A 25,498-nucleotide genomic window follows, 5' to 3' on the forward strand; every position below is an offset into this window, starting at 1 on the left:
ACGTAAAATTCGCATTTAGTTTCTAACTCTTGATCTTCCCCTACTTTTTTGTTTATCGAAATATATTTTTCGTAATTAGATTCTTTGTTTCTTAAACATCACCATGATACTTGTAGAATATATTAGTAATGTACTAGTGTTTATTTTAAGATAGTTTTCGTCTGTCTGGTAACAGTGTTGCCAGCTACGGAAAATTAATTCCAGATTTTAGGGGAAAATTTTGGGAAATTAGGTGTTTTGTCTATTATATCTCTCTTCTTGGCTACATCGGAACAAACGTACCAGTATCTTAAAGTCTTATCTTTGCCCTTCACAACGCACTATAGAAAGTTTCAATAGGATAATTAGGGGAAGTACAGTTGAGGTTTACAGTAGAGCTTGTTCTCTAAGTGGAAAGATAACCGTGATTTTTTAGGTAGAATGAAATATTTTTAATGACCTGCTTTCTTTATTAGATATCGTCACAATACTTGTAGGATATATTATAGGGATACCTAAGCTTATTTTAAAATAGTTTATGTGTGTCTGCTAGCACTGTTGCCAGATACAGAAAATTTTAATTTCCGATTTTAGGGGCAAGTTTTGGAAAAATTCCCTTTCTGTCTCTATTATTTCGCTCTTGTTGGCTACATTCGAACAAACGTACCACTGTCTGAAAGCCTCGTCCTAAGCCTACACAGCGCACCAAAAAAAGTTTCGATAGAATAATTAGGGGAAATGCAGTTGGGACTTATAATAAACCATGTTCTGTAAATGGTAAGAAAATGGTGAATTTATGGGGTAGAATGCGATTTGCTTTTTTAAATTTCATGTTTACTTTGTTAGATATCGCCATGATACTTGTAGGATATATTCTTGGGGTACCAAGGTTTACTTTCAGATAGTTTACGTCTGTTTGATAGCAGTGTTTCCAGCCAAAACAATTAATTCCCGATTTTATGTGAAAAATTCGGCAAATTTCCCTTTCCCCTCTATTATTTCCCTGTTATTCGCTACGTTGGAACAAATGTACCACTACCTGAAAGCCTTCCCTTTGTCCTACAGAACGAACCATAAAAAGTTTCAATAAGATAATTAGAGAAACTGTAGCCCCGGCATATCTGTTGATTTTTGCTTCTGAGGCGTAAAAAGTGTCAAAATTTCATTGTATGGAAACAGAGAATTTTTTCTTTCTCTCTTTGAATGGGAGCCAGCGACTTCAAGTTTTCACTGTAGCTTGTCAACGCATCAAAGAATTTTTTTAGGTGACTTGGGCCCATATGGTAACAGTGGTGCTAGTTACAAAAAATATTGAAATTCGTTAGGGATTTTTTTTGGTAAATTTTCACCCCTACATTTCCCTCAGTAATTTCCCACGCGCTGGCAACACTGCAAGGTAAATTAAGGATGGCGGTGGAATTTGTAAATGTTGAAACGCTAAGAAGAATTGTTTTGTTTTGTGTAAGGTCATCGTAGGGTCTTGTTGAAGTGTGAAACATATGTTTTTCAGCAGTCTTCTGTGTTTCATGAGGTGTGAAACAAGGTTACGAATAGAATGTCCGGCCAAGGAGTTGTACAGGTAGACAGTAATTTAGGTCCTGATGAAGAGGATGGAACAAGGAAGATATGCGTAGCCACTAGTATTCAAAATGAAACTGAAAATACTGATATGAGGAAAGAAAGTGGAATAAACAACCTCAACAGTCCATCGCAAACTATGGAATCTACAAATAAGAGCGATACAGCAGCAGACTCGATTCAAGCATTACATATAGAACCTGGTGGTGACACTACTGTTGTGACTAATATTGTGGATCCGAATGAAGTGGCCAGTGGCGAGAAATCTTCTGTTAACTGTGGCACTGTAAGTGATAGCGATTGCCAAAAAGCAGGAGAGACTGATTTGTCGAATGCAAATTGTATACCTGTGTACTCGAACACGGTGACAGAATTAAACATAGCTCAAAGTGAAAATGATGATAAAATAAATGATAAAGGAGATCAAAATATGACAGAAGAAAGTGGAATAAACGCGACAAAACCTGAGAATATTGATGAAGATAGAAACAATTATTCCGTAATGAAGCATGCAAGCAAAGAAACTTCTGTTTTTCCAGTGAAAACAAAAATGAACCGGAAAACGTAGCTGATATGTCGAAGACTGAGAATAGTAACACTATGGAGAAACACAAAAGTGTAAGTGATGAAGCCTGTGAAAAAGTGAGCTCGCTTGCCTCTACTGAAGGCGATTATGAAACGACGAAGATAGATAAAGTGTCAGAAAATAATAGTGGTACTGAAAGTAACAGTTCACTTATCCATGCATTCGAACAGATAAACGTTCCTGAAGTCAAAGAGACACACATGCAGGGTGTAATTGCAATGTCGGAATCTGAGAAGAATGATGCAGTAGTTCGCGATGAAGTATACGACTCCGTTTCGAAGGTGAATGACTGTGAAATGAAGGACTCAACTGAGCAAGTGATATCCAAACATTGTGGATCAGAAGGAGCGAATAAGGAAGGATTTGAGGAAGGGGACAGATGACTTATCATCCGAATGAAGATGATTGTGAAATGGAAGATGTAAGTGAAGCGTCAAAATCACAGGGTAAAGCTATAGTGATGGTAGGTGAGGGGGGATGCGAACATTTGAACATAAAGAAAAACTATTCTGAAACGATAACTCCTACTGAAGCTTTGGAATCTGAAAGGAGTGATGCAGAAAAATCAAGCACAACCGCAATCAAGGAATTTGAACGAGTAAAGTTAAGCGTTGCTACATCAGATTGTGAAATGAAGAATGCAGCGGAGTTTCCAGCCTCTGAGAATAGTGTTTCGGAAACAATAATCCAAGTGGAATCCAAACTAGTGAGTGTGGACATATCAAAAGAAAACAATTCTAAAATCAGAAGTACAAATGTAGTATTAAATTCGGAGAACAGTGGTACCGGGGATTCAAACACAGGTCTAATAACTGAAGTATTTAAACCTACAAACTCAGACGTTGCTAAGGTAAACGATTGTGAAATGAAAGATGTATCTGATGTATCGAAATCCGAGAGCAATGATGTAATGCGGACAAACGAAGAAGAATACAGACAGTTGAACGTTAATGTTCGTGAAAAAGGCTGTACGGAAATGGAAAGTACAACTGGAATGTCGAAGAACTCAAACAGCAACACAACAGTGTCAAGTACATTTTCAAGTGTTCGTGAAAAAGACTGTACGGAAATGTAAAGTACAACTGGAATGTCGAAGAACTCAAACAGCAACACAACAGTGTCAAGTACATTTTCAATAAAAGAGTCATGCGAGCAGGTTACAGTAGTAAACACGTGTATTACAGGTGAATCCGTACCCAAAGTAAGTCATTTACTGAACACTGATGTTGAGTCTAAGGTTTTAGGAGTTGCCAGTAAACATAGTGAAGTGAATGGGAGATTAATAATAGAGAATGTTTCAGAAATAGGTGAAAGTGTAAGTGCAGGAAAACAAGCGGAAATGTTAGAGAAAGTAAGGAATCTTTCTTCAGATATTGTTTCTAAAGTAGAGCAGCAGGGTAAAACAGTAAATGAAAGTACAAAATCTACAGATACAACTAAGGCACAAGTCAAGGAAACGGAAGACATGGATATAGACTCAAATGCTGACTGCAGACCAGAGAATTTTGAAAGAATTGTTGGAAATAGTTGTGCAGTGAGTGAAGACCAAACAAGAAACATAAATGATGAAAACAGAAAATCTTGTGGGGTAGAATCTCCACACGAAATTGATGTGATGATGGAGGTACAAGATGAATCAAGCAAATCAAGCACTGGAATTGATTCCATCAGTGTTGGAGTTGAATCAACGAGTGATTTGTTAATGGAGGAGAAAGTACTCACTGTTTCAAATGGACGCATTTTGGAGAAAAAAGCTGAACTGACACGAGCAAATACTACCATTGTGAAAACAGTTAAGGAGCGTGATTTATCATGTGTGAGTGCAAGTGGTACTTCTGATGTGATAGATAGCTTTGAAAAGGCGATGAGTAATGACAGTGTTGTCTATAAAATTGAAGAAATTCTTGATTATAACAAAGAATATGGTCAGGGATGGTATTTTGTTAAATGGCAGTGTGGGAATACTTTTACAACTTCTTGGGAATCAGAAAAATACCTTGTACAAGATAAGAACAATCTGGATAAACTTCTTAATTTTTATTATAAAAGACATAATGAAAAGAAGAGAAAGTCAAGGACAGATAAATGTATGGTTCCACCAAATCCTCGATTATTAGAGAAGAGCTCAACAGATCTGATGGTAGAAAAATTTATTAGCAAACTTGTGGACCCTATAGACCAGAACCTTGAAAAGCTTATGTCAGAGTTACGCTCATCGACGGGCTATCTCAAGTACACAGTTCCTCGTGAAAATGATGTAAAACAAAAAGTAACTGACCAGATGAATCGATCAGAGAAGAGTAGAAAACAGAAGGCATTGAACAAAATAAAAGAGGAGTTGTTGATACTGGAACTGAATAGGAGGCGCATGGATCAAAAGATTCGATTGCGGGTGTGGGAACTGGAGATGAACCTTCTATCGAAAAAGAGTACTTCTATTAAAGTGGAAAATCAAGTTGACTTAGAAGATCCACCAGTGAATTTCATTTACGTAAACGATTATGTTCCTGCTGAAGGTATAAGTATTCCAGATGATCCTCCTATTGGGTGCGAATGCGAAACATGTGACGCAAACTCCGAGTTTTGTTGTGCCCAGCAATTCGGTAGTGAGTTCGCGTACAGTAGAAGTAAAAAGCTTCGTGTCCCATGGGGTACACCAATTTACGAATGCAACAAACGTTGCAAGTGCAGTAATGACTGTGTGAACAGGGTGGTGCAAAACGGGCAAGTGTTAAAATTATGCGTTTTTCGAACACCTAATGGTTGTGGCTGGGGAGTGAAAACTCTGGAACCCATTAAAAAAGGTTCTTTTATTTGTGAATACATTGGTGAAATTATATCAACCGAAGAAGCAGAGCGAAGAGGTGAACTGTATGATGCAATGGGTAGAACGTATCTTTTTGATCTAGATTATAATGATGATGAACAGTTTCCATATTGATGCTGCTTTATATGGAAATATTTCACATTTTGTGAACCATTCATGTGACCCTAATATGGAGGTGTTTGCTGTGTGGATAAATTGTCTTGAACCAAATTTACCGAGGTTAGCTCTGTTTGCTTCTCGCAACATACAGAAAGATGAAGAATTAACATTTGATTATATGTTTCAAAGTATCAAAGGGTCTACTACGTCAAAATCTTCTCGTTTCACACCTGCCGAAACTAGTGAAGATATGGAGGAAGACGAGGGTGAATCTTCGAAGACTAGACTCGCATGTAAATGTAACTCGAGTAATTGTAGAAAGTACTTGTTCTAATGTCATTTTCAGACCCATCTTTATTGTCTGTCATTTCACTCAGTTTTATAGATATTAAGAGCAGTTAGAAGTTCAAAGTATATTGAATTTGTATTGTGACAGTAGTTTAGTTACCATTTTATACATGTATTTACTAGGAGTAAACAGTATCTTTTTTGTTACATATTTACTTAACAATTAGCAAATGAAATTGAATTTTGCCAGTGTTCGTTTACCTATGTGGAAAGAGTGAAAAGTGTCAGAAATCGTACTTAAAGTTGCATAGATTTTGTTTCTACAGGTCTACAATTTTATATGGATAATCTTGTTAAACAAAGGAACTGTTTTAATTACATACTTGTCACCGTTGGTAGCATATTTTTGTTACATAGGATTGCAAGGAAGTTTCAGAGACACGAATAATATAATCCTGTGCTTGTTGAAACTACATGTAAACTGTACTAATTTGAAAAAAAAAAAGTAGTTTTCAACTCATTTTCGGATATGACTCTACATGCGTACGTACGTACGAATACAAGAAATTCATTTGCCATTCAGGAGAGAGGACTCCGTTCCAATTAAAATTTTACGTATGTGAAATAAATAATGAACACACATGAATCTTAAAGATGTGTGCCGAAAGGCAACCAGTTTTTGTTGTTGAAACAGCTCTGTATGTTAACACAAAGACTCTTCTTTCAATTGAGCAAATTATGAATTTATCAAATGAACTTGGATTATGAAGGTCCTAAACTTAATTGAACATATTGAAGTATAATTGTGGACTGTTTTGCCACACTTGCTTTCTTTAAATAAAATGAAATTTTTTATAAAACTTCCGAAGAGAAGGAAGGAAAATACCTTGAACCTGATCCTGAACCAAAAAATAGCCACATTCCTTTTCTAAAAAGCAAGGTCTTAACCATATCAATCGGGTAAATGGTTTTTGAGCAATAAGGCACTAACTGACAATGTAGGAAAACGCCAAAAATGACCTGGGTCCGAAAGGAATAATCACACGATTTTGCTCGTATAGGTACAAGGAAAAAAACGATTTGTAAGTTACGAGGGCTTCGAGTCAAGTTCAATTGATTATTTCAATAATCTTCAACATAAATCAATAAATAATAGTTACCAGAAAAAAAACAGACATTTGAAAAAAACGAAAAAGAACGGTTTTTGTATTTTAAAAAACTTCACAGAAAAAAAACCGTTTTCTTACAACACTAGTCCAAGTGATGTCAGGGTTTTGTCTAGAGATGGCCAGAACCGGTTCCTGGTGGAACCGGTTTTCGGGTCTGAAAAGATCCGGTTCCGGAACCGGTTTTTCGGATCCAGGTCTAGAACCGGTTCTTTGGATCCAGGTCTAGAACCGGTTCTTTGGATCCAGGTCTAGAACCGGTTCTTTGGATCCAGGTCTAGAACCGGTTCTTCGGATCCAGGTCTGGAACCGGTTCTGAAAACAGAACCGGTTCCTCGCGGAACCGGTTCCGCTGGAACTGAAACTTTGAGTTGAGTTGATTTTAGTTTAGTGTCCCTTTCAGCAACGAGGCTATATGAGACGTGGACCTACTGATTAAAGTGGAATCCGAACCACATGAGCTCCCGCCGGGAACCGAAACTTTGTTACCATCCCTACGCTAAACGCGAGCTGCTGGCAAGCTGTGAACATTATGCTATATGGAATGGTGGAAGCGACAGGCAGGCGCCGGCAGCTTGTATCATTTGGCTAAATAAAGTGGGTAACTGGCAAACTCATTGGCTAAACAGGCAAACTGGCCAACTCATTTGATTAAACAGCCACTGGTGGACCAAAATTTTTTTCTGGGGTCACAAGCGGATCTGGGCGGGGAAGGCACAAGTGCATGGTCCTCTTTGCATTATTTTTGAAGGTGAACTTTGTGCTTCCTTTACGGGTCTTTGGGGACTTTCAGATCCAGGTCTGGAACCGGTTCCTAAGATCCGGTTCTGGAACCGGGTTTTCAGATCCAGATATGGAACCGGTTCTTAAGATCCGGTTCTGGAACCGGGTTTTCAGATCCAGATCTAGAACCGGTTCTTAAGATCCGGTTCTGGAACCGGGTTTTCGAATCCGGGTCTGGAACCGGTTCCTAAGATCCGGTTCTGGAACCGGGTTTTCGGATCCAGGTCCGGAACCGGTTCTGAAAACCGGATCTCCGAGAACCGGTTCCGCCGGAACCGGAACTTTGTGGCCGTCTCTAGTTTTGTCTCATATCTTTAGATTCTTTATAAGATTATTATTGCTTTATAACATTATCATTTAACACGGGCTAATTTTGATTGAAGAATGCCGCGGCATTTTGGATACGACTCCTGTCGTGTTAACGTTGTTTTGTAGAACAATTTCTTTATTATTATTATTATTATACCGATCTTATAATAATTTCTGGTGCAATTGTCGAGTTTCCTTAAGGGGATGCGACTTTTTAAAAAATATTTTGGATAGTATAAGAAGAAGAAGAAGAATTTCGTTTTAGCAGAAATGTTGTATGGTATGCTGGATATGGAGTTGGTAGGTATTTGGTTGTTATAAGTTATAATTACTGTAATAGCTTAAGAATATAAGTATCTAGGTTAAATTTTGACTATAGTCTGCGTCTCATATTTATCTCCACCTCATCAGAGGTTATAAGAAGAAGAATATATGTTTCATGCACACTTCCGTTCTGGGATTCAGTTTTTTTCTTATGGGACCAAATATCGTAATTGTGTATTTATGTATGTACTTGTTTAGTTATGGCACACCACATTTTGGAAAATTTACGGGTAAATTCAGTTGTTTGCATAAAAGGGGTCAGACTACTTTTTCTTAAAAAAAAAAAAAAAAAAAAAAAATCGGGGTTTGCGTTCATATTAGGCTAGTTTATGTTAAGTTTCGGTTAGTTTGTTAGATTGTATTAGTGTAGCATAATTTTCGAAAAATGATAGAATTTCGCTAATTTCTATTAATAGGTAAATTTGGATTAGCTCAGGTTAGGTTATTTTAGATTATGTTAGGTCTAAGTACTTACTTCTTCCACTTCTCCCGTAAATTTTGTATTTTTTTTTAATACATACTTTTGGACCTCTTCTGCTAAACATTTACCCTATTTTCCATCAGTGGTGTACTAGGGCACGGTGACTCAGTGGTAGAGCGCTTACTGTGGTACGTGGGGTCCCTGGTTCGATGCTCTGTCAAGTAAGTTTGTGGTAACCAACATCGTGTCCGTGGATTTTCTCGGGTACCTCCGTTTCCTCCCACTTCCTCATTTCTAAATTCTTCAATAATCATTCACTTGCTTTAATCATCGTCTTCTGTAGCTTAACGGGCGTAATCCTGGGACGTTAAGCAAAAATTTTATTTCCTTTATCCATCGGGGGTGTATTTCTGCATAGTGTAGAGAAGCTGTACCGGTACTAGTGTGAAACAATAAGTGCTATTAAAGCTCGTAGCATTGCCAAACCCATTTGTTTTCACTACCCTGTTTTACGTGTATACCGTCCGTCGCTAACCCGCCTGCTCCCTTCGGAAGCGACCCCGTGCTATCGCGCGGGCCGAGCAGCTTCGCCCTGCGCTGAGTAGGGTGGATAGTATTCATGTTTTAGTGGCACATCTTGGTTGTTTTTTGCACTGTAGTTTTCATGCCGTACATCCGGATATCGTACTTAATGTGCAAATCGTAAAAGAATTTTATTTTTTCTAAAATTACTTGTGATGGCATCCTTGAATTGCCGAGTCAAGGAAAATGAAACAAATTCCACGAAAGTATTGTGTGTTTCTGTTACTGAAGTGATATTAACAAGCATTACAGCTGCTCTCAGAAGATTTGGGCTAATCGTCCGCAGATTGCGGTCCCAGATTTTACCCACAAGAATGTTTTACTGTTGTATTAATATTTATCTGTTGTTATTTTAATATACCTACCTTATCTAGAATTACTCCTACTTTATTTCCATATTTCACTTTTAAGTGTTAACGACAAATATTTTTTATTTTCATGCTTTCTGTGCTCTCCACCAAATACATATTCATCTATGTTATTTCACTGCGGAAAATTAGTACCTTCCAGCTGTTAAGTGTTGCAAACTACACACTATTCAGAAATAACAAAATCAATAAATCGTTATATTTTTGTGTTTTCAGCCACCACTAGAACGAAACCCTACTACTGTTATGTAAATAAACTTTTCGAGAGGGGATGGGGCGGAGCTTCCTATCAAATACATGTCCCTGGGATATAAAAATTCTAAAACGCATACGGGAACGTATCTTGTGAAAAAGATTGCCATATAAGGGGATACATTCATGAAATATGAACTTCGCTTATCAGGAAGTGCACCCTTACTGCCTTATGGGGCGTTTACACTTAGTCGATTTGCGTTCGATTCAGTTGAATTGACGTCACTTTCAACTTAATCGACCGTGTAAACGGGACTTCAACTTAATCGCTTGTTGATCGAAAGCGACTAATCGACTGGCAACTGAATTAAAAGACGTTCTATTTTCTGTGGTTGAAATAATTGAACGCATCCATCAATCTGATTCGGCCTAGTTGCTTCGATTTAGTGGCAAATGCAGCGAGTCGATTTAGTCGTGCGACTAAATCGACTAAGTGTAAACGCCCCATTAGAAAGCGTGTCTTAAGGAAGGAGTGAATTAATAGATGCAATTTTACTTTAGAAGGTCATAGTATAGGTTCAGTATGTGTATATATAGCATAAAAAGTGCAGTGTATAAAACACGAATTAACTTAAAAACACAAAACAACTTGTTCTAGGTGATCAGTTATAAACACAAATGCTTTCTAACCGAGTCAAAGCAGGGGGAGGGGGGCGGGAAGAATCGGCGCCCTTGCGTGGAAGGACCAGAAACTAAGATTACAAGACCGATATTTCTAGAGTTTCGACTGTTGCAGAGGAATGAGCGGTAATTTTAATTTTAATACCTAGGGTTCCAACTGGGCAGAGTTTCAGTCACCTGCTACCTACGGTGCTACTTGTAGGTAAACACAAATAGCGACTTGCTTGGAAAACTGGTCTCGCGAAAAAGTCCGCTCAGTTATTCGAGTTATTTCTTTAGGCGAAACATGTAACCGCGGCTGAAATTCACGGGCAGCTGGTAGAGATTTACGGAGAGACTGTAATGTCTCGTCAGCATGTCGCAGAATGGTGTCGAAAGTTTGCAGCTGGTAGAGAAAACGTCGCCGACGGGGATCTCATTGGCCACGCAGCACGGCATCAACAGATTTAAACACAACTCGCGTGGATGAGCTGATTCAAGATAAAAGGATTACGTTATTGTACTTCTACATTTGAAGGAGCACCTAGAAAGCCGTCGCTTCGCTTCAGACGAGGAGGTGAAACACTTCGTGACAACGTGGCTGAACACTCGACGACAGTATTTTTACCAGGAGTTTGCAGATATGGAGACTGTTCCCAAAAATAACCTATTGTGTTTTTCAGATGTAAAGCATCACGGGCAGTAGCCAATGCTGTGCGATATTCCGCGCGGTGTTGCCGGATTTCGGACTCCCCTTTCCCTTCTCGCTCTTCCTCTAGTTGAGATTATGACACATACATTGGCAACATTATTCACAATGTAAATATACTATTTCAGCAAACTCAAAGATTTTGGCTGTATATCCTAGAAGTATATATAGCAACATACCTGAATAACATACCTATTAACTTATTCCAGTGGAACTGCTAAACGTTCGTCTTCAACACTACTTTCACTATCGTCTATGTCAATTAATATTTCGCCATTGTCTGAATCTGACTCTTGTAAATTTTTTATTATGAGTTCCAAAAGTTGTAAACACAAAAAATAATTCTTCGAGCTTCACTTCGTAGCTTTTTTTTTTTTTTTTTTTAAAAAAAAAAAGAAAATTCCGCATTTGTACTGGGTTTCCTTAAAGATATTGTCAACTATAATTTTGGAAAACAAATGAACTACCACGAAAGAAAGCAACCCAGACACTGATGAATTCTGTTTATGCTAGAAGAGAAGATGCGTTCCTACACACACAATCAGCTCCTTTGCTTCCATGTCTGTTCCTATAATAACATACTCTTGTACTTGATGTAGGTCTCACAACAACAATCCATCTGATTCGTAAGCAACACGATATGGTCGAGTTTGTTTTGGGTTACAATAATTTATGACACCACTCAGACGCCTGGTGCTTTTGCATCCCTGCTAGAGAAGTAAAGAAGGAGTACGTAATTGGCCACACATACGTAAGGTATTGAAACGAAGAAAAAAATCATACTGCGTTTCTTCTGTCGAATAAGGAAGAATCTTGCATGAAGGCAATTTCAAAACAATATTACGTATGTCCCATACCTTCTGTTCTTCCACATGAGCTCCCGCCGGGAATCGAATATATATATATGAATCAAATTGCAGAGGCTTGTTATTTAATTCGATCGCTTACTATTCTCAAGGGTGTAGAAACGGGAGAAAAGAGGGCCTTGACTTTCCAAACTATTTCCAGCCCCGAAATGAGGTTCATCTGGTATATGTTTAGCAAACTTATCTAATAGTTAATGCAAATTAGGAACGTTTATAATAAAATACGATTTAAAAAAAAGAAAAAAGAAAACATCATCAATACAGTTTCTGTACCTAATTACAAGGACGCTGATTTCTCTGTAAATTGGGGGGGGGGGTGCATTCAGATGCAGAAAGCATATATGATGATTTTAAGACAAATTGCATTCAAATTATGCCTAATATTGCACATTTACAAATAAAATGAGGGCCCTGGCTCCCTCAGTCCCCCCAGGATCGGCGCCCTTGCCTAATTAATACAACTAACATTAATTGTATGCTTTATATTCTCATTTTCCTAACTGGACGCTCACCGTGTGATCTCACTACTATATTATTGCATAATAATATCTGAGTTGATATTTTTTCGAGTTTTTTTCCCTTTAGTATTTTAACCTACATAAACACAAAGTCGGATAAACAGACTGCTAGAAACAGCATTTGTTTTCTTATAAATAGCTTATTGATTTATCTCTTACAATCCGGGTTTCAACTTCAGTACTGTCAAGATCCGTCTTTTGTTAAGGTAGCATCGAGAAAACATAATAAGTGTATAGTATACATGGTGAGTTAAAATGCTTTCATATTCTGAAAGAGGTCATTTGTTCTGTTTTTAATGTGTGAAAAGCTTTCCTCCCCCTGAAAGTAATGTTCCCCTAGAACAACCTGTTGGTTACACCCCTGATTATCCTTTAATAAAAGTTGAGTTCCATTTCCAAATCGAAGAAAAATCCACTGGAAATTAGACGGGACTCAACGCTCGTTTTACTAATTGTTTTATATGGAAACCTTTCAAAGCGTGTATCATGACAACCAGTTGTCATAAAAAGATGTAGTTTTCACGTATGTGTTAGTAATTCTTTTCTCTACTTCGTAAAGTGAGCAGTTAATGTGCTAATACAATATTTCTAATAAGCGCCTCTGCTATTGTCAAGATTCGCAGTAGCGCGAGAAGTCAGCGTGCAGAACTGCTTGCCGCGAATTGTCAACACCGCTCAAAGCCAATTGGACGCCGCGTGAAGCGAACTCAAGGCCATGCCGCTTATCATCTGAAATCTACTATAATGTATGTACTACTTCTTGATCGTATTGCTTCCATGATATGATATATGCACGTTTCACGGCACGTTTTATAGCCTTGCTTTCTGATCATCCCTCGTATATATATTATTTATTATATATACAGTATTTATTATATATATTCTGTATTATAATAAATACTGTCACAAAGTTTGGAGTAGCGCTGTAGGCATCCGGAGTAACAGTTCTGCCATCTGTGTATTGTTTAAATAAAGCGGTAATATAGCGGTTATGTTTTATTCAGAGGATGAGTGTTTCCACTTGTCATTAACTTAATAAGTCATTGGATGGTATTCAAAACAAAAGCAAGTGTTTCTATTTTTCCCTTTGCCAAAATGCAATGTTATATTTACAGGTAATTACAAAAATCAATCTAATGATTACATATAAAAAGAGATAGCCATTAATTCTGAGGTTTAACCTTATCGCAGAAAACCAAAACTAAAAACTCAGGTTACCAAAATAACAGCGTTTTGTGAATGAAAAATACAACTTACATTAAGCAGGATTTGAGTCCAGTTCTCCGTCGCCCACCCATTCTTCGAGTTACGATTGTTGGAAGGTTTTGTTCTGAGTCCTAATGTGAACTTCCCTCCACTGTTCTCTCGTGTACCTTTTATATTAGAAAAATTGCATCATTCTTGACCCTGAGGTCCACTATAATTACTTTGTTTTTTCTCTTAATGATTTTAAATGACACGAGAGGATTTGTGATCGCCTAAGACTAAAATTATTTTGTTACATTTAGATTCCCATCACCTAATATTCACATTTTTAAATTGCCACAAAATAACAATACAAAAATGATATTTGCAATTTCAGAGTCTTCTTCTCCTGTAACATCAGAGTAAAATTTTTCATGTCTTTTATAAAATATATACATGTGTTTTTTTAAAAAACTCTGTTCTTAGATTTTCATTACACTATAAAGCGGAAGATGCATGTAGTGTGTGTTTGACTGTTCATGACATACGTTGATATTGTACTGAGTTGTGATGGAGTGGGACGATTACGAAAATCGTATAGCAGTAATTGCACTACACAAGGTCGGGAAGACAGCAGGTGAGATTTTCAACCTCCTGAAACCCCTACAAATCAGCAAGAGATTCGTGTATCGCGCCATACAACGATACACCGAGACTGGAACGGCAGCTGACCGCGCAAGGAGTGGCAGACCACGAACGGTACGAACTCCGCAGATCCAGAAAGCAGTCGCAGCAAGAATTCGAAGAAATCCTGTTCAAACACAAAGTGTGATGGCTGCCTACATGAACATAAGCAGAAATTCCATGTCTCGTGTGCTCAGGAGTGACCTACATGTACGGGCATATAAGAGGCGGAATGGCCACTTTCTGACCCAAACATTAATGTAGCATAGGGTCCTTAAAGCATAAAGACTGTTGCGTCGTTACGCCAACAATCTGCACAGAAAGATTCTATTCACTGACGAAAAGGTGTTCACAATTGAGCAGGCCTACAACGCCCAAAATGACCATGTGTATGCCACGTCATCTGCTGAGGCAGCTCCAAGGGTTCAAAGGGCACATCATCCTGCCTCAGTGATGGTTTGGTGGAGAGTGAGCTACTTAGGCACAACCCAGCTGCATTTTTGCGAACAAGGTGTTAAAACATCTGCCCAGGTGTACCAGGACACAGTGCTAACACCTATAGTGAAACTACTGTCTGCTACCATGTTCCCTGGAGAAAGGTGGACCTTCCAGCAGGATTCCGCTCCAGGCCACAAAGCGAAAACAACCCAGAACTGGCTGGCACGGAACGTCCCCGACTTCATTTCTACCGCTGATTGTGGAGCTCATGTGGTTCGGATTCCACGTTAATTAGTAGATCCACGTCTCATGTAGCCTCGCTGCTGAACGGGACGTTAAACTCAAAATCAACTCAACTCGACCGCTGATTGGCCTTCTAGCAGCGCGGACCTTATCTCGTTGGACTACAAACTTTGGGCAGTCCTTCAGGCAAAGGTCTTCCATAAACGGCATCCGTCTGTCGACAGTCTGAAACAACCCTTGACCCGAGCAGTGAACAATTTTCCCATGAACGTGGTGCGTAATGCCGTTGACGAGTGGCCGGACAGACTTCGTGCATGAATCAAGGCCAAGGGAGGACATTTCGAAAAATGATTCGTGCATCAGGTGTACAACGTATCAATGTAAATGATGACCAAAATAAATTGCCTTAGTGTTAATACTCTCTGTGTTATTCACATTCAAACTTGTGACAGTATTTATGATCTTCACCATAAACGATAATTTTGCGAGTCAAGGAATATTTACTTAGTAATATATATATACTCTCACTCTTATTCACTGAAACACGAAGATTGTACCTGCAATTTTTCAAAGCGAAGTAAGGGCACATTACTACAGTGAGTGTATTTATGCCATTTTTAAGTAGTCTAAAAAACCGAAGTCAGCTCGAAAGTATGCACATTATTTATATAAGGTAACATGAAGTGATGAGGCAAGTGTGCTGACCCCTCAGGAATACTAGTAGAGTTATAAATTTAAAGTGATATTAAGTTTGATTTTGAGTTGATGGCAGCTGTATCTTTTAAACATTTATTTCGAATTCGCGGAAAGTATAACTTTACGACTTCGGGCTATAATATACATGTGAAAATGAATATTGAAAACTAAACTGCCTTGATTTTTAGAATAACATTTTATTTGTTTACAAAATATACATCAAATAAATTCTTATAGAAATATAACTAATCGAAAAGCTTTAGTTATGGGAGGTAATTATTAATATTTTGTTATCTTAAAGCATGAAACAATTTCCTATCTTCATTCGCTAAAATAAACATGCGTAAATCCTATACTTAATACTCTGCCAATATTCATTGGTACGAATTGAGGTAACTATAAAAATTGTTTGTAGTAAAATAATTATATATGTATAGTAACGATTCAATCTTTTATCGTACTGAGTTCCTTTCCGTGTTTATAAAACATACATCTAACGAACCATAACAAAATAAAACTCATTCAAACACCAACAAATCTCATTTCAAGTGTCAAACCGTATTTACACATTAAACAAATATAAATCTTTACGAATATACTGTACATTCTGTTATCTGTATTATATTGAGAGTATTATAAAATTAAATTTTGTTTTAAAATCAACAATAACAAAGGAGAGTTACAAAAGTCATGTTACAAAATTTAAAAATCAACCTTATAATGATATTGAAAATATATTACTATACAATAGGACACTCAAAGTAAAATATCCTACATAATCCCTTTCCTAGCATGAGTATTTACTCGAAGGCAGTCGCCAAGGCTATGTGCTTAGTAGAATTGGGGTAGGGAGCCAGTTCTACCACTTTTCAGACCTGGGTACCTATAACTTCATTACACAGATATTTCACTTGTACATGCCAATCTATATTCTGACCTGTTATCAACAAGACCTGCAACCCTCGGGCAACACAAACTCTTTCCTCTGGAAGACTTAAAAATGACCAGAAGGATACTGCATATAGAAAAGTGTATATATCTTTACAAAAGTTGTTCCATAAAAAGCTTTTAAAAAATAATTATTATAAAATCTTTTTTATTGCTTTTTAAATTTTATTTCTTTTAAAAGTTGCAGTAATCTCAGCAGGTAATTCGATAACACTAGCAATAGTTTTTTTTTTTTTTTAATGTACACGATATTGATAGTTGAAAATCTTCTGTGAATGACAATGTTGTTTATTTTTAATGAAGTATTTTTGGAGAGATAGATTTCCTAGTTGTTACGCTTGATTTCCCTATTTTCCGTCCTCTAGGATGTGTACTGTAGTAATCTTTCTCATATAACTTCCTCACAAACTTACATTATTACTGTACACTTATATAAAGACGTGAGATACTTTGAATGAATGTATAATATGTAAACTCGTAGGTTCAATAATGAGTGAAACCTTGTTAAAATGCTGTATCTCCTATCGTATCAGGCTTAAGAAAAAAAGAATTTCTTCTAATTGTGAAAGAGTTTAAAAATCCTACAGAATTTTAAAAAGGTGAGATTTCTGCCAAAGATTGGCTGTGGTTTACCATCCCTTTTAGCATCGAGATTGTACGAGCCCCTTACAGCGTAGTGTTGAATCTGAACTACATGAGCTCCCACCAGATGTCGAACCCTAACCACACAATACGTTACGCCAACAATCTGCACAGAAAGATTCTGTTCACTGACGAAAAGGTGTTCACAATTGAGCAGGCCTACAACGCCCAAAATGACCATGTGTATGCCACGTCATCTGCTGAGGCAGCTCCAAGGGTTCAAAGGGCACATCATCCTGCCTCAGTGATGGTTTGGTGGAGAGTGAGCTACTTAGGCACAACCCAGCTGCATTTTTGCGAACAAGGTGTTAAAACATCTGCCCAGGTGTACCAGGACACAGTGCTAACACCTATAGTGAAACTACTGTCTGCTACCATGTTCCCTGGAGAAAGGTGGACCTTCCAGCAGGATTCCGCTCCAGGCCACAAAGCGAAAACAACCCAGAACTGGCTGGCACGGAACGTCCCCGACTTCATTTCTACCGCTGATTGTGGAGCTCATGTGGTTCGGATTCCACGTTAATTAGTAGATCCACGTCTCATATAGCCTCGCTGCTGAACGGGACGTTAAACTCAAAATCAACTCAACTCGACCGCTGATTGGCCTTCTAGCAGCGCGGACCTTATCTCGTTGGACTACAAACTTTGGGCAGTCCTTCAGGCAAAGGTCTTCCATAAACGGCATCCGTCTGTCGACAGTCTGAAACAACCCTTGACCCGAGCAGTGAACAATTTTCCCATGAACGTGGTGCGTAATGCCGTTGACGAGTGGCCGGACAGACTTCGTGCATGAATCAAGGCCAAGGGAGGACATTTCGAAAAATGATTCGTGCATCAGGTGTACAACGTATCAATGTAAATGATGACCAAAATAAATTGCCTTAGTGTTAATACTCTCTGTGTTATTCACATTCAAACTTGTGACAGTATTTATGATCTTCACCATAAACGATAATTTTGCGAGTCAAGGAATATTTACTTAGTAATATATATATACTCTCACTCTTATTCACTGAAACACGAAGATTGTACCTGCAATTTTTCAAAGCGAAGTAAGGGCACATTACTACAGTGAGTGTATTTATGCCATTTTTAAGTAGTCTAAAAAACCGAAGTCAGCTCGAAAGTATGCACATTATTTATATAAGGTAACATGAAGTGATGAGGCAAGTGTGCTGACCCCTCAGGAATACTAGTAGAGTTATAAATTTAAAGTGATATTAAGTTTGATTTTGAGTTGATGGCAGCTGTATCTTTTAAACATTTATTTCGAATTCGCGGAAAGTATAACTTTACGACTTCGGGCTATAATATACATGTGAAAATGAATATTGAAAACTAAACTGCCTTGATTTTTAGAATAACATTTTATTTGTTTACAAAATATACATCAAATAAATTCTTATAGAAATATAACTAATCGAAAAGCTTTAGTTATGGGAGGTAATTATTAATATTTTGTTATCTTAAAGCATGAAACAATTTCCTATCTTCATTCGCTAAAATAAACATGCGTAAATCCTATACTTAATACTCTGCCAATATTCATTGGTACGAATTGAGGTAACTATAAAAATTGTTTGTAGTAAAATAATTATATATGTATAGTAACGATTCAATCTTTTATCGTACTGAGTTCCTTTCCGTGTTTATAAAACATACATCTAACGAACCATAACAAAATAAAACTCATTCAAACACCAACAAATCTCATTTCAAGTGTCAAACCGTATTTACACATTAAACAAATATAAATCTTTACGAATATACTGTACATTCTGTTATCTGTATTATATTGAGAGTATTATAAAATTAAATTTTGTTTTAAAATCAACAATAACAAAGGAGAGTTACAAAAGTCATGTTACAAAATTTAAAAATCAACCTTATAATGATATTGAAAATATATTACTATACAATAGGACACTCAAAGTAAAATATCCTACATAATCCCTTTCCTAGCATGAGTATTTACTCGAAGGCAGTCGCCAAGGCTATGTGCTTAGTAGAATTGGGGTAGGGAGCCAGTTCTACCACTTTTCAGACCTGGGTACCTATAACTTCATTACACAGATATTTCACTTGTACATGCCAATCTATATTCTGACCTGTTATCAACAAGACCTGCAACCCTCGGGCAACACAAACTCTTTCCTCTGGAAGACTTAAAAATGACCAGAAGGATACTGCATATAGAAAAGTGTATATATCTTTACAAAAGTTGTTCCATAAAAAGCTTTTAAAAAATAATTATTATAAAATCTTTTTTATTGCTTTTTAAATTTTATTTCTTTTAAAAGTTGCAGTAATCTCAGCAGGTAATTCGATAACACTAGCAATAGTTTTTTTTTTTTTTTAATGTACACGATATTGATAGTTGAAAATCTTCTGTGAATGACAATGTTGTTTATTTTTAATGAAGTATTTTTGGAGAGATAGATTTCCTAGTTGTTACGCTTGATTTCCCTATTTTCCGTCCTCTAGGATGTGTACTGTAGTAATCTTTCTCATATAACTTCCTCACAAACTTACATTATTACTGTACACTTATATAAAGACGTGAGATACTTTGAATGAATGTATAATATGTAAACTCGTAGGTTCAATAATGAGTGAAACCTTGTTAAAATGCTGTATCTCCTATCGTATCAGGCTTAAGAAAAAAAGAATTTCTTCTAATTGTGAAAGAGTTTAAAAATCCTACAGAATTTTAAAAAGGTGAGATTTCTGCCAAAGATTGGCTGTGGTTTACCATCCCTTTTAGCATCGAGATTGTACGAGCCCCTTACAGCGTAGTGTTGAATCTGAACTACATGAGCTCCCACCAGATGTCGAACCCTAACCACACAATACGTTACGCCAACAATCTGCACAGAAAGATTCTGTTCACTGACGAAAAGGTGTTCACAATTGAGCAGGCCTACAACGCCCAAAATGACCATGTGTATGCCACGTCATCTGCTGAGGCAGCTCCAAGGGTTCAAAGGGCACATCATCCTGCCTCAGTGATGGTTTGGTGGAGAGTGAGCTACTTAGGCACAACCCAGCTGCATTTTTGCGAACAAGGTGTTAAAACATCTGCCCAGGTGTACCAGGACACAGTGCTAACACCTATAGTGAAACTACTGTCTGCTACCATGTTCCCTGGAGAAAGGTGGACCTTCCAGCAGGATTCCGCTCCAGGCCACAAAGCGAAAACAACCCAGAACTGGCTGGCACGGAACGTCCCCGACTTCATTTCTACCGCTGATTGTGGAGCTCATGTGGTTCGGATTCCACGTTAATTAGTAGATCCACGTCTCATATAGCCTCGCTGCTGAACGGGACGTTAAACTCAAAATCAACTCAACTCGACCGCTGATTGGCCTTCTAGCAGCGCGGACCTTATCTCGTTGGACTACAAACTTTGGGCAGTCCTTCAGGCAAAGGTCTTCCATAAACGGCATCCGTCTGTCGACAGTCTGAAACAACCCTTGACCCGAGCAGTGAACAATTTTCCCATGAACGTGGTGCGTAATGCCGTTGACGAGTGGCCGGACAGACTTCGTGCATGAATCAAGGCCAAGGGAGGACATTTCGAAAAATGATTCGTGCATCAGGTGTACAACGTATCAATGTAAATGATGACCAAAATAAATTGCCTTAGTGTTAATACTCTCTGTGTTATTCACATTCAAACTTGTGACAGTATTTATGATCTTCACCATAAACGATAATTTTGCGAGTCAAGGAATATTTACTTAGTCATTGAAATCAATATCAGAATTCCAGTATAAATCATCAATAAACATTCTCAAATAGGATTGCAATTGGTTCAGAGATTAAAAAAAAAAGTCATGGGAAAGATTAAGTAATAAATAACACCACAACCTAACCTAATTTGGTTGTATTAGACTATCAGCGTATTATCTACATTATGCCTTGCAATAATTCATCAATGTTGTAAACATTGATAGCGGAAGACGGGTCCCCTTCAAAACATCGCTTGTGTTCGATTTGCTCGTGTTTCGAGCGCAAACTAAGGTGAGATTTTGGTTTATAAAATTTAGTATTGGTTGCTTATCAAATTTTAATCCGTAAAGTTCTCCTGCACCGAATTATTATTATACACACTATTTTCTTTTTTTGCAGTGTTGATGGCAGTAAGTAGTCTTGGGTATTTGTGGAGAAGGTACCGAGTGTCAATATTCTTCCCAACGGTTGTTGCGTTATCAATCTACGCAGATTACTCACATACTCAAAAGTGGAAAGCTGAGAAAGCTGCAGCTGCAACACGAAGAGAAGATTTGTAAATTTTTGTGTTCTTTGTGAAGGTGAGGTTGTAGTGTGTACTCATATGCATGTATTTAGACTTAGGGTATTGTATAATAGAAAGAATTTCGACGAAGGTAACATTAGAAAAAAAAAATCCTTGATGTACTTTCTCAAGAAATACAAACTGTAACGTAAGTGGAATCGTGTTTTGAAAACAGTGGGTCTGTACAGACGTATGTAACTTATCATGAGTTTTAATGTAACGGAACCGAAAATATTTTGGGTTCCTGTCCCGGAACGTAAACGTTTTAAGCTACATTTGTTCTGGGATGAACTGTAAAGTTATAACTCGAGGTAACCACCTACAGAGGTTTTGTTACGAAACCTTTTTTTTTTTTTTTTTTTTTTTTTTTTGGTTTTACCTTAATATCGGTTTCTCTTCCAGAATTAAAACAGTTTTTATCAAAACAACTTTTTCGATTCAGCACTCGATTTGGTGAAAATCGATTCGGGAAGTGAAACGCATTAGAATTTATTTGCGTCTATCGGTTCTGTTACTGTTAATAACCTTGAGTTCACCTAGTATATACTTAATAGAAGGCAAGAAGACCACAATTCCTAGAGAATATTAATTCTTAGCATATATATATATATATATATATAATTGCCATGTCCTGGCAAGTCCTGAAAAGTAAGGGATATATGAAATAAAGTAACAGTCGGTCAAATTTTTCGTAATTAAGAGATATAACTAACCTTACGGTGACAATGCATTTATCCTGGTGATATAATTTCGAGAGTTCCTACGACTCTCTTTGTCGCTCGTTTGTCCTTAACTAATAGTATTTAAAACACAAATCATGATATAAAATTAGTTGGCCATCTACAAACTACATGCGGTGGGTCAGTAGTAAAGCGTTCAGCGAGGGGTCCCTAGTTGGATTTCAACTTTTGCTTAGTGGGGTTTGTGGTGGACAAACACCATGTGCTTGAGTTTTCTCGGGGTTCTCGAGTGTCTTCCCACTTTCTTTGTTCCACAATTTCATTCATTCTCATCATCACTGTATCCTTCTGCCTATATGGCCTAACCGTGAGACGTAAACCAGAAAGATTTTCTTCCATTTTACGTACTATCAATGGATTTCCCAATTAACTCGAAAGGTACTTCTTCAAATTGTTATAGATCGTGTAATAGTTATACCAAAAGTCGATTTTTGCTGTCAGCATTGTCAAAACTAAGGCACGGAAAGATATTTAATTGGTATAAGAAATGTAGGAAAATTGTTTTTAGTTTAACGTCCTACGATTATGCACCGAGGTTGAGACGGTGATCAGATGGATGATAAGGGTTGAATGACGAAAGTGCGAGGATACGAAAGAAGCCCGACAATCTCTCCCAGATAGTTTCCAGTGTAGGGCAGGACTGCGATCTTCAGATTCTGTGGTGGTCTTTTTACTGGAAAAGGTCCTTTTTAGGACCAATAGAGTGTCATCTTCCTTGTATCCATTTTGCAGTAAGGTCTTCTTGAGATGTGCAAGTTCACTGAAGAAACTTTCTTGGTCCGGGATGGCTTTTGCTCTAAGCGCAAGCATGCTGATGACTGTATTGCGCTGTGATTTATGGGAAAGCTATTTCCATTAAGATAAAGGTCAGTGTGGGTAGGTCTGTAAACACTGTGGCCCAGACTTTCACCAGGTTTGCGACGAATGAGGATGTGTAGAAATGGTATGCAGCCTTGTGTTTCTATTTCCATGGTAAACTTGATGTTGCTGTGTTGATTGTTGAGAAATTCAAGGAACGATTGCAGTGCATTTCTTCCACAAGGCCAGATGACAAAGGTATCATCAACATATCTATAGACACACGATGGCTTTAACGGTGCTGATTCTAGTGCTTTGTGCTCGAAGCTTTCCATAAAGGATGGACATTTATATTTAAAATTTTACAAGGGGGCAGCGGTGGCTCAGTGGTAGAGCGTGCATGGAGTTTTGGTTCGATTCCAGCTCAGCCAAATGAACTTTGTGGTGGACAAACACCGTGTGCGGGGGTTTTCTCGGGGTTCTCCGGTTTCCTCCCACTTTCTTCATTCCACCATTTCGTTCGTTTCTCATCATCACTGTCTCCTTTAGCCTAGCCGGCATAAACGTGGGACGTAAAACTTAAAAATTTCATTTCATTTTTAAAGTTTTACAATAAAACATATATACACGTCAATAATTTTAGAAATTGTTTTAGCTTCTAAGTTAGATTCCAGAGCGCCTTCTAAGAAGTAGTAGTTTTCATTTGCTTACCAAAAGTGGAACATTAATGGCATGCAGTAGAACTTGAAGGAAATCTATAGTATGGCCATGTTAGCCCGTCACGTATGAGGGATGACGTCCCTCGGCGATCACACTATCCGAAGAAAGGAAGGGAAGAAAGGATTGACGAAGGAAGGAGGCGCCCTGGAACCTATATGTTAGGTGCCATGCCGGCTTTTGCCTGGTGTGAATGAGGAAAACCTCACTCAGATTAGCTGACCTGAAAATTTTTTTACGTTTTTTCGACTGAGTGACCGGGAATGGAACCCAGGACTGCTCGCACATACCTTCAGCATTATATTACTGTAAAATTATTGTTGTATATTATTTACGGTAAGTCTTTTAACTGTATATGTGCAATCGGCCTGTTTTTTAATATATATTTTCATTCAGATTTAAAGAAGAATGTGTGAAAACAAATAAAATAAAATTTTCCTCTCTCCGCATTCGAAATAACAATTTTCCTTTTACGGGTACCTTAGAATCACAAAAGGAGAAAATTTTAACAAATGATGTTTGAATACATTCGAACTACTGATCCATAGCATCTTCGCTAAGCCGATTGACTACTTCTTACGCTTATTTGAATCTGGATCAGATTTTGTACAGAGAATTTGTTCTTGTTACTCTATTCTGTCAGTTATGAGTGAGAATGCGGCAAATAATTGAATGCGGCAAATAATTGAATGTTACAGCTTCTTCAATTCTGGCTCAAGTTCTTTTCCATGATACATTATTTAGAACATTAAATCCGTGAGGTGCATGTAGGTTTGGAGGATTGTTAAATTGTAAATTTATATTTCCTGATGCAATTAAATTTACATAAATTTATTTTTTCTTCCCAGAATGGCTTTGTTTGGACTGTCAAAACCATATTTTGCTATTGTGATTCCTCTGATTGGATATGGATTCGGATGTTGGCTGGACAGGAAGGAGACCGAAAGAATGGTACGATTCAGAGATAAAAGTGCACTCTACGGACGACAGCTAAAACCAGGAGAAGCTCCATCATGGCCATAAGTTATTTCAGTTGTAAAAAGTTTTATCAATTGTTAGTGTCAACAACAATAGACTTGTAAATATATAAAATTTCGTTTGCAATGATGATTCTTATTGCTTCTGTGGAATCCTTAAGTCTGGTAGGGGCCTACAGTAATTGCTCGTTAACACATTGTTAATTGTAGAGGAGCATTATTACTAGGTGCTGATGGAGTTTTTTGAAAATAAAATATCAAAGACTTACGTAAAATTATCAATTTCGTAATAGGCCTTTCCTAACTTTTTCCCCGACAATTGGTTTGGTAAATGTTGTCATGAAACCTGGTTCTTGGAAACTTCACAGATGGAATACATTTGCTAAGGCTTCTAATTTAGTGGACACCTTATCTTTGCACTAACACGTTGATGAAATTGAGTGTATCACTCCGCTCATACGTTATTGACTGCGTTTCCAGACTAATTGTCAATACTAGTACAAGGATAACTGTACAAGGATACCCCAGTTTTATTGTATGCATTTTCTCTGGGTTTCAGATAACATTCGTGTCAGTATAACGATCATAATTTGTAATACAGTAGAACCACGATTATCGTACTTCCAGCTTAACCGAAGTAGTTCTTTGAAAGAAGAGAAATGCTGGAGCGAACGGCTCGCAGTGTAGTCTACGAGCAGAAGCCTAAGCGACACAGCAATCAGTATAAATTTAATAAATAAGAAATTGAGAAGATTCCAAGGCCGACTCCGCCCTCGGATCACTAGCATAAAGCTCCAACATACACTACTATCGAGCAGCTCTTATTGTCGTCTTCAGAGAATCTAGTGACTCTTTCTCTAGATTGTCTCCTTTATGAA

At 37.6% G+C, this 25,498-nt stretch overlaps 1 protein-coding gene and 1 pseudogene across 1 annotated transcript; both read left to right on the forward strand.

The window, feature by feature from the left end:
• Positions 1 to 3,179: 3,179 nt before the first annotated feature.
• Positions 3,180 to 5,420, forward strand: LOC145662346 (histone-lysine N-methyltransferase SUV39H2 pseudogene; annotated as a pseudogene).
• A 2,730-nt stretch (positions 5,421 to 8,150) lies between these two features.
• On the forward strand, positions 8,151 to 24,895 carry ND-MNLL (NADH dehydrogenase (ubiquinone) MNLL subunit). The gene is made up of 3 exons (XM_081727851.1): positions 8,151 to 8,169; positions 21,223 to 21,404; positions 24,492 to 24,895. Exon 3 carries the CDS (start codon positions 24,493 to 24,495, stop codon positions 24,664 to 24,666), a length of 174 nt encoding a protein of 57 aa, XP_081583977.1. The 5' UTR covers positions 8,151 to 8,169; positions 21,223 to 21,404; position 24,492; the 3' UTR covers positions 24,667 to 24,895.
• Positions 24,896 to 25,498: the final 603 nt, after the last annotated feature.

This window comes from Thermobia domestica, chromosome 10 (assembly GCF_964235325.1).
Source record: "Thermobia domestica chromosome 10, izTheDome1.hap1.1, whole genome shotgun sequence".
NCBI classification, from domain to species: Eukaryota; Metazoa; Arthropoda; class Insecta; order Zygentoma; family Lepismatidae; genus Thermobia; species Thermobia domestica.